Genomic DNA, 10,803 nt, shown 5'->3' on the forward strand with positions numbered 1-10,803 from the left:
GAATCTGGTCAACAAGTAAGTATATTTAACCTCTATGCTCCAGTCTCTCTATCAGAGAAAAAAATTTGTTGGGATTCGCTCCAGTCATTTCTAGTTTGCACAACCCAGAAAATATCATTATTGCAGGGGATCTGAACGTTACTCTAGCAGCTGAAGAGAAAAAAGGAGGTTCCCCGGTAAGGGATCCGTCCAGAGAATGGGTAGAAGATATTATGATTGGTTGGGATTTGGAGGACATCAAACCATCAGCTGGGAAATTCACTTGGTCTAATAAAAGACTAGGCCCCACACATATAGCTGCTCGATTGGACAGATTCCTCGTCCAAGCCTCCTTTCTCACCTCCGGGCTTATGGCTTCTTCCAAAATTCTGCCCAATTGCACTTCCGATCATAAACCCATAAGTCTCGAGCTTTCCATGGATGATTCTCTGGGCCCAATTCCATTTAGATTTAGTCCATTATGGATTCAGCAAGAGGGTTTCAATGAGCTGGTTTCAGAAGAATGGAATCGGAAAATAAAAGGATCCCCCTTCTTCGTGTGGGAGGAAAAGTTGCGGACTCTTAAGAGAAGACTAAAGGAATGGGCTAAAACTTTGAAAACCCCTGCTTCCAAAAGAAAAGAGTCTTTAGAAAACCTTGCTGTTCATCAATCATCAATGGAGGATTCAATTATTACCCAAAGTCTTCTCCAAAAAGAAGTTGAGCTGCAAAAAGCCCTTCATAAAGCTAGTAGGGAAGAAGAAGAGTATTGGAGGCAAAAATCTAGAAATTTATGGTTACAGGCCGGAGACAAAAATACAAGTTTCTTCCACAGGCATGCCGAAGCTAGAAAGCAATTCAAAAATGTTTCAGAAATCAGATTCCAAGAGGCAGTGGTTAATGATTTTGAAGGTATCAAGAAAGCAGCATTTTCCTTTTTTAAAGATCTTTACTCAGCGCCAGATGACCAGCCGATAGACCCTCAAGCCTATCCGTTACAAACTAATCCCCAGCTGTGTGAAAGATTCTGCCAATAATATGCTGACTGCTATGATCAGCATGGAAGAACTCAAGAAAGCCGTGATGGCATGGATCCGGACAAAGCGCCAGGGCCTGATGGTTCTCAGCTAGATTCTATCAATCTTGCTGGTCAACTATAAAAAAAGACCTCTTGAGAATGGTCAGGAAGTCCCAACTCTGTGCAAAGATAGGAGGGAGTACCAATTCAGCCTTCCTTGCTTTGATTCCGAAAGAGAAAGGAGCCTTAGAATTCAGTAGATTTCGACCCATATCTTTGTGTAATACTAGTTATAAACTGATTACCAAAATAATTTCCAATCGCCTCAAGAATATTTTGCCAGACATCATTCCGGAAAACCAAGGAGGCTTCATCAAAGGGCGAAAGATCCTGGATAATATAGTGCTGGTTCAAGAGGCAGTCCATTCAAGTGGCCAGAGAAAAGAGAAAGGAATGGTAATAAAACTAGATTTGGCTAATGCCTTCGACAGGGTGAGGCACGAATTTCTGTTTGCTGTTATGATGAAAATGGGTTTCTCACTAAATTTCATAAATTGGGTGAAAGCCTGCATTTCCTCTCCTTGGATTGCACCGTTGGTTAATGGCCGATCGACTGAATTCTTTACAGCTTCCAGGGGATTAAGACAAGGTTGTCCGCTGTCCCCTCTGCTTTATGCTATTCAAGCTTCAGTTCTAAGTTTCCAGCTTGAATTCTGCCAGCAAATCCAAATTCTGCCAGGCCTTAGAATGGTGCAGAATGTCAAAGATATAAACCATGCTCAATTTGCCGATGATACTCTGCTGCTGGGAGGAGCGAGCATTAATTCGGCCAGAGCTTTCAAAAATGAACTGGACATCTATAAGGAAGCATCCGGCAGTAAAATAAATTACGCAAAAAGTACAATCTATGGCTGGAATTGCTCAGCCAAAAACCTTGCAGACATAGCCAGGCTTATGGAAATGAAAATCTGTCAGGACTGGGACTCCTTCAATACCTTGGGATCCCAATTTTCAGATCCAATCCTAAAGTCGTCCACTGGATGCCCTTGTTAGACAAGTTAAAGCTCAGAATACAAGCCTGGGGAGCCTCCTGGTTGAACTCTGCCGGAAAACAATTCTTATAAAATCTGTCCTTACAAGCATGCCTCTTTATCAGCACTCCATTCTCCTTGCCCCCAAAACTTTTCTCAATAAAATGGAAGGCTTATTGAGAAGATTCCTGTGGGAAGGGGGGAAAAATAATGAAAGAAGACTTCACTTAGTAAATTGGGATACCATAAAGAAACCATTCAGAGAAGGAGGTCTGCAAATGAGAGACATGGCAGCTCAAAATATGGCTCTAGGTTCAAAAATTTTGTGGAATATTGTGGCAGGGAAAATAAGCTGGAGCAAAAAAGTACTGTGGAAGAAATACTACAACGGTAAACGTCAGAGATGTCTGGAACTCCCACCAAAAAATTCCAAAGGTTCCCCTATTTCCAAGCTATGTAACGCAACCCTGGAGAACTTCATTACCAATCTCTACTGGATCCCAGGCAATGGGAAGAAAATTAGAATATGGAAAGATCAGATTCTTGGAGATCAACCTCTACACCAGAAAGAGGGTCTGGCAAATATTAAACTATGGTTGCAATCTAACAATAAAGAAACCCTTTGGGACATTTCCAACTGGACGGAGGATGCTGACAGAAGATGGGACAGCTGGAACCTAGGAGAGGTTCCACAACATTTGAATACAGAAGCTTCTTTACTGTTAGACAACCTGCAAGGGAAATCTCCTCTGTCTGCTTCACCAAGGACAAAAGAGGGTGGGGCTCCCAACAGGTACCTACTCAGCAGCTGAAGGATACAAAAGATTGATAGCTGTTCAGAACGTTCCCCCAGATCCTTCGCCATGGAACTTCATATGGAGCTTCCCTTCTCTTCCAAAAATCGACTTCTTCAGCTGGACGCTTGCCCATAACAGTGTGCTAACAGGAGACAACCTGAGAAAACGGGGAATGGAAGGGCCTTCTAGATGCCCTTTATGGATTTCAGAGGAAGAATCAGCTGATCATCTGATGTTGTTGTGCCCCTTTGCCAAGACAGTCTGGAAGGGGTTCTGAGTTCACTGGCGAACAAGATTGAGCTGCCAAGTAATGTGTCAAATCTCCTCCATGAGTGGGCCAAGCTATCACCCTTCTGCCTCAATAAAAAAAAAAATCTTTTAAAAACTGCTTGGATGTGGACCCCTAAATTCATCATGCTGGTTTATGGCTGGAAAGGAATAACAGAATTTTTAGAGGAGAAATCTGCACAGCAAACAGCGTAATCTCCAAAAAAGAGCTATAATGGGAGAAACGATGGATGTCAAGCCAGCCTTAAGGAATGAAGCAAAGCTCGATAGTGAGGAAGAGCTCTGGCTTAAAGATTTTGGCCCTAAAAATCAATCCATCACTACTTCCCCAGCCTTTTGCCATGCAAAGTGGGAAATTCGACTCGAAGAACAGGAATTCTCAAGTGGAGATCGGCCCTAGATGACCACTGTCTTTACTTTGACGGGGCCTCTAAAGGCAATCCAGGTGCTGCGGGTGGAGGAGAGTACTTCTAAAACCTGATGGCAACTGTTTATTCAGGTTTCACTGGGTTTAGGCATCGAAACTAACAATAGAGCAGAGGCTCTAGCTTTATGGCAGGGGCTGACACTCGCTCTCAGCTGGAATATTCAATCCCTGACAGTCTTTGGAGACTCTCGGGTTATCATTCAAGCTATGAATTCACATTCACATCCATTGCAAATTCATTTGGACCATACTCTCAAGAAAATTAGACCCTTAGTGGCTAAATTTCTGAAAAATCCTTCTACCACATTCTGAGGCAGTTAAATTCTGAGGCAGATTCGGAAGCAAATCTTGGCTCTGGCAAAAGTCAAAGAACTCTCTCAGTCAATTCGGCTGATTCTCTCTGTAGTATTCCTTAATTGGCTTTTCCAGACTACTGTTCTTGAAGTTATGGGATCAAATTTTGTGACACCAATCGATTTGCTGTTCTGTTCTGGTTTCCAGGTCCAAACTCACCATTCTCCTAGGGCAGGCAATCAAGGAAATCAGTCATCCTGGTCTCTCTGTTTTTGGCAGTCTATAAGCCTCTGTCTCCAGCAAAATTCTGATCTGTCATGGACGATGCGGGACTGCTTGGTCATTTCTACGATACAGGCGAGATATTGGAAGCATTAAAAGTATATCCTTTAGATCCCATATCCAATGTAGGGAAAAGCCTTAAATGGCAGCATGTTTCGGGGCCCTTCTCTGTCTCTGTCCACAAATGCGCAGAGTCTGTCCCTTTCCAGACTAGTGTTTACCTTCAGAAAGCGGATCCAGCAACAGCTTGCTCCATCCCTTCGGTTCCCGCCCGGACCTCTGCAAAAGGAACGCTGAAACAAGTAAGTGATTGCCAATCTATTCAGCGAGCCTAATAAAGTCTTGGATTAATCAGTCATAGACAGCTAGTTATCGCCCAAGGAATCGCATCACTATGCTACAGGTTGTTCCAGAGAAAATCATGTAATGATGTCTAAAAAGGAAGTCGACAAACAATTGAAGAAACTATGATCCGTTCGCTCTATTGGCAATCGACTCAGTGGTCAGAGTATTGAACTCCAGGTCCAAGCAGGTCAATTTCTGAAACCGCACAGGGGCATCAAGTTTTATGATCGAGAGGCCCATCGCTTCATCTCTGATGTCCAGAGCTGATAGGCAGAGCCGCTGCTTTTCCCCTTCAGATCTTTATGAAATCAAGCTTGTCATTGGATCCGTCTTGAATAGAGATTTCGGCGGTTCAAGAAATTTGAAATACTAATTCATTGTAACCAGTATGCGGTAGCTTTTTTGCCGCCAAAGCAATAAAACCATAACCGTTACAGTAAAAAAAAATAATGGATTATGATGTGGGCCTGGATTTGTGTTCAGAAACAGTTCAAGCTATTGATTGTTAAATCCAACCTATCAATTATTGCAATAATGGATTCTGATGTGGGCCTAGATTTGTGTTCAGTGATTTGGACTTTCCAAGCCATTGCATTGACTTGGATTAATTATAAGACACTATGCCAATTACTCTCCTCGTCCTTTGAATTTTTCAAATCTAATGAAGCTAGTTTCTTACATAAACCAACATTATAAAATAGATACTTCGACAACATGTGTATTTAGAAACAACTCCTATGCTTGCATTCAGGATTTGGGAATTGGATATTTTGGTTGAGAATCAATCCTTCCTTATTGGAACTTGTCTAAATAGTGATTTTTTTTTTAAGATTATTGTGAAGGAGAAGAAGTTGTCAGTCCTCTGAGAAGAATATGGCAGAAGGTGGAGCTAGCACTAATCGTTCTTTAGAGCAAACTCCTACCTGGGCAGTAGCAGTTGTTTGTTTGCCGTTTGTGGTTATCTCCTTAATTCTTGAACAGAGTATCCATCATGTTAGCAGTGTAAGGTTCTGCTTCGGTTTTAACAACACACATTTAGTTTAATTTGATAAATCTTAGCTTATTTTGGCTGGTAGAACTTTTCTAAAATTTGGCGTGAAGCCTTTAGGTATTATTTTCTTCTCACTCGTGTTTTTTTTCTCTTGAAATAATTAAAGGTCTCATTAAGGTAAATTAAATTGAAAAGAAATGAGGAGAAAGGTATATATATATTAGATTGGTCAAAAAATATTTTTCTAAAAACAGAGTTCAAACATAATTAAGATTAAAATTATAATTAGAGGTTAAAAGTTATAGTTCATGAATTAGGAGATTTAAATTAAAAATTCATAACATTAAGGATTTATTATGATGAGGTAAACTTACCGAAATTATAATTTGAGAAAGAGACGAGGCGAGTAAGAATTACCAAGGTCCAAAAATTGTTAATTACACCAAATAGAGGGACTTCTACAAAGCATGAATGGCTCTCGTGTTTCTATCTGTTGGAGGAGAAGAAATAGAGAGGTACAGACAAAACCTGCTACTGTTTCTCAAGGAACTGCAGAATTTGAAGAAACTCTCCACCATACTTCCACCATATTTGGCAACAAAAAACCCGATCAAGGTATGCATTATAGTTCGAAAAATTTCACTCTTTTTGTGACTGCATTGGATGTCGAGGGCTTAGATTTTGGGAAGCATCGACTTGATCTCAGCAAATGGCTTCCAGAATTTATAGCCGATGATAGAGAGAATGCAAAGCCCAGAAGTTGGACTACAAGTTTTAAGCTTGCAGGTAAGGTTAAAGGAGGAACTTTAATTGTGACATTCCGTTATATGATCCTGAACAAGGAGTTGTGGCAATTGCCAAAAAGTGTTGGTGATGTACATTTTCGTGACAGATTATCAAAGCAATCTATAAGTCCATCAATATGTGCATTAGGAGGTCATGTATATGCCTCCATATTTGCACCCAAGACAAATCGTGAACATATAACTGATTTGAGCCTAGAAGACCATGTTAATGAGAACCCTTCTAAAACTAAAGTGCAAGTTCAACTGTCAGAAGATGTAAAGGGGTCCAGTTTGGCATCCTTGTTTGATCTTGAAGCGAGCAGCTTATTCCCTCCAATCAATCATCGGGCTCGATCTAGTTTTATTTTTAGAGAGGTTGCTTCGAAGAATGATAATAAAGTTGTTAGTCTAGAGGATGATATTGAGTTCACAATTGTTGAGAAGGGGGTGGAGATCAGCGGTGGCAATCTGTCAGAATTACTGGATGGCAATAAGAGTTGTGAAGTGAATAGTTTGACATCTAGAGAAGAGGATGGTAGGATGGAGAATGGCACAAGTGTCTCACAGGTTCAACAATCAGTTTCTCTTGATTCCTGTTTGGAGAAGAATGGTGACGCTCAAGTGTCTCATGAGCATAAACAAGAGAGACACAACAATTTGGGAAAGGCTTCTAATAGAGATGATGATGATTTGGTTGAGAGTGAATTCCTCAATATGCTTTATAAAGATCATAGTTTGTTTTGTTTAGGCTCTGTAAGTGAAACAGGCTCTACCAATGTTTACCTTTTGCTTTAAACTTATTGTAGACAGATCTGAAGATGTCTTTCCTAGTCTGCTGAAGATGTATGATATATGAATAGTCTATAAGCACAATGAATATTCATCGAAGACATGCTGCTTCAAAGACTCATGTGTTCCTGAAGATGCTTCTAGGTTCAAACTGACTTCCAAACAGTGAATTAAGTTTTTTAGTCTCAAACAATTGAATCATTTTTCTTTTTTTTTTGCTACAGACTTCAAATTTTGGACTAGAATTGATAAGATGTGATAGTATTTAAATTTCAATACAGAATATCAATTGTACATTTGAATATTCTTCATCAAATCATACATTCAACAGTTCCAACAATCAATGACCATAGATCAATGCGCTTTACAAGGAGTAAAATAGTGCTTTTATCAGATTTGTATCAAGAGAAATTATTTTGGACTATCTAGAAGTATCTTGGATTTTGGTTTTGGTCTTATATATCTTATCAACTGAAGCTACTTCTCAGATGAGACTACAATTTTGATTGTCTTTGCCATATCCACACTGCTTAATTTAAATGTTGGCAAACAAACTAGACATTTGATATTATATTAAATCATCTGTTGAAATTATGAGACATCCATCTTCAATTCAATAAAGACGGAGAATTCCATGCTAACCCTAGTGCATTTATCAAGCCTTAGAAACTCTTCAAAGCTTCCCCAATTCCAATCTCAGCATCACTGATTACCTCATGTTTTTTTGCAACAGAGGATGTAAAAAATCCCAGCAAGTTCATCACTTTTCTACGAGGTATCCTGCCACTCTTGCCAAAATATCTTCATTCTTTTTATCGAGAGGAATACTCTTTTGATGTCATATTTCATACACAATTTTATGAAAGAGAAATCCAAAATCAAGAATCTTTCCCACCAGCAAAATAGCATGACTTCTGCTGGGTCAAACTAGCCACGATTTTTTGCTGCAATAAATCTGTTGTAGCCTTTGGAACAATTTGTTTACATTGTGTACTGAACCTGTAATATGTATAGATAAATAATTTGTCTAGGACTTCTCTGCTCAGATTGACAATATTTATTTTCCATTTAAATGAAAATTTATACGATTTTAAGGTTGTGAACACTAATTGCGTTGCTTAATGCGAAGAAAAGATGGAAGAAGATAAAAAATAAAGTAATCAGTTGAAGTTTCTTTAATGATTTGTTGAAGACTATAACAGAGTAGCATTTGTGTAAATGCAACCTCTTCAGTTAAACTTGCATTGCTAGCAATCACACGCTAGAGTAAGAACATGGGTACTTAATAGGCACAAAGTAAGTTGAATTCCTGTGATAGACTGGAAAGCAGACATAACCTAGAATTCCCAACTCTAAATTCATAATGACTGATTTCATTCTTCTTTCTTCAGACTAACCATTATGGTTCGTGTTGGGGGACATACACTATCCCAAGGACTTCTATAGATAGGCTTCTTTAAAAGAAGTGACCATGAAATTTAACAAATTTGTACCTCAAGCCTTAAAACTGTAAACAAATCAAGTACCTTTTACTTTCAACTTATTGTAGATAGATCTGAAGATGCCTTTTCTAGTCTACTGAAGATGTATGATATATGAATAGTCTATAAGCACAATGAATATTCATCGAAGATGTGCTGCTTCAGAGACTCATGTGTTCCTGAAGATGCTTCTAGGTTCAAACTGACTTCCAAACAATGAATTAAGTTTTTTAGTCTCAAACAATTGAATCTTGTTAATTCATTTCTGCTACAGACTTCAAATTTTGGACTAGAATTGATAAGATGTGATAGTATTTAAATTTCAATATAAAATATCAATTGTACATTTGAATATTCTCCATCAAATCATACATTCAACACTTCCAACAATCAATGACCATAGATCAATGCACTTTACAAGGAGTAAAATAGTGCTTTGATCAGATTTGTATCAAGAGAAATTATTTTGGACTATCTAGAAGTATCTTGGATTTTGGTTTTGGTCTTATATATCTTATCAACTGAAGCTACTTCTCAGATGAGACTACAATTTTGATTGTCTTCAAAGCTCAAATTACGTAACACAAGTCAATGGTGTGCATACAATAAACTTCTAGACCTGTGTCTACATTCGTTGAACCTCAACAAACAAGACCAACACCTACCACAAACTCAAAAGGAAGTTTAAATCATTTTGTAGGGTTTAGATTATAATGTAATAAACTTGAAGAGCAAAATTTGAACTGTAATTAGGGTGAGACCAAGCTAAATAATTGAGGCCAAATATGTTTCTCTGAATTTGTTTAAAACACAAGGTCATAGGGCTTGTTTCAAGATCAGATCTGAGTATATGATAATGCAAGGAGAGAGAGTTAATTGTCACAAATCTTACATCAGATAAGTGTCCTGAGTTTACTTTTGGATCATTAGTTAGGGTTACACCAAATCTATTCTATAAGCCGCAGAAAGGAACCACAAATAATGGCCTTCAGATCTGTCTTGGAAAACCCTTTTAAAAATTTGCAACCTCTTCAGTTAAACTTGTCTTGCTAGCAATCACATGCTAGAGTAAGACTTGGGCACCTGTTGAAGCCCCGAAAATTGGGTCTACAACAAGGGGGATACCCACTCGGTCCAGACCTTGGTTAGCAGCTCCTTTTCCGTTTGGTATAGTGGGTCCGACTGGGGATAATGGGACCAGTTTCCCAATATGTGTGTGTGTGTTGAGAATTGATATTTCTTACCTAATGATTCCTAAGTAAAATGCTTTCTTTATTCTAAATCTAATCTATCAACATGCAATTGTAATCTAATAAACAGAAATATCTAATTCTAAACTAACCCGGGAGGTAATCTTTCCTTTATGCGATCTAAAATGATTTCAAATGACAGTTGATAATAAAGATCATTCAACTGCTATGAGAAAAGAATTCAATAAAGATAAACCATTTCATATAAAAAGTTAGATGAAACAGTTGTGAAAAACATATCGCATAGTAAGCTATTCATATACTAAGCATAAATAAATAGCTATCACCGTACAAAAGTGCCAAATGATAACTCAAGCATTTAAGCATTCATATATAAAGAACTGAACATGAATATCACCATAACACATAAGCAGAAACAGTTAAAAGATAAAAGTACCATTTATAACTAGTTCTACTCATGAGCTCCAGTAATAATGATCTATTTCTTCTTAATCCAACATCCACTAAGAGTACAAAAGTGCAACATCAGTAGTAGATATTAAACGCAGATATCAATAAATCTTGTTCCATTCATTCATCAAAACCTCTTCGGAGGGTGCAAAAGTGCATGTTCTGAGGACAAGTTTTTGACAAATTTCTAGACCCTTCTCTAAATGCATGAGAAGGGTTTAAATACTACTAACTAATTCTAAAATTCATTACAAAAGTGTAGGATGCGGTTTAAATGATCGTCCTCATTTCAGGCAAAAATAAAGCAAAACTAAAACTAAAACTGAATCTAAAACTAAAACTACTAACTAACTATTGATGTATCTGCTCCTTGAAGTCGCAAGCATTCAAATTTGCTTGAGGAGAGTTGGCTGGCCGATTTTTGATTTTAGCTGTCCTACAAAAACGGAATCTGTAATAGCTGGCGCCATCTTCTCGGCAGAATTGATGACACATTTGAGAGTCATGCATTGGCTATGTGGTTTTACCAAGTATGCCCAGTAAGAATCCCAATTCAACTTGGTTAACCTTTGGATTGACTCTGCCTTTTCTTGAGCCTTTTGTCTCCAACTTGTTTGTAGATGCTGCACATTTGG

At 38.3% G+C, this 10,803-nt stretch overlaps 1 protein-coding gene across 1 annotated transcript; it reads left to right on the forward strand.

The window, feature by feature from the left end:
• The first annotated feature begins 350 nt into the window (after positions 1 to 350).
• On the forward strand, positions 351 to 1,016 carry LOC149221456 (uncharacterized). Its single transcript, XM_089387383.1, has one exon. The coding sequence runs from the start codon at positions 351 to 353 to the stop codon at positions 1,014 to 1,016; it is 666 nt and encodes a 221-aa protein (XP_089243509.1).
• The last annotated feature ends 9,787 nt before the right edge of the window (positions 1,017 to 10,803 follow it).

This window comes from Pinus tabuliformis, chromosome Q, assembly GCF_031772625.1.
Source record: "Pinus tabuliformis cultivar Carrire ecotype Pingquan chromosome Q, CPIR1, whole genome shotgun sequence".
Lineage (NCBI taxonomy): Eukaryota > Viridiplantae > Streptophyta > Pinopsida > Pinales > Pinaceae > Pinus > Pinus tabuliformis.

Excerpts from the sequence above, each read along its gene's own strand:
- LOC149221456 (XM_089387383.1), top strand. The coding sequence starts at position 351 with ATGGCTTCTTCCAAAATTCTGCCCAATTGCACTTCCGATCATAAACCC.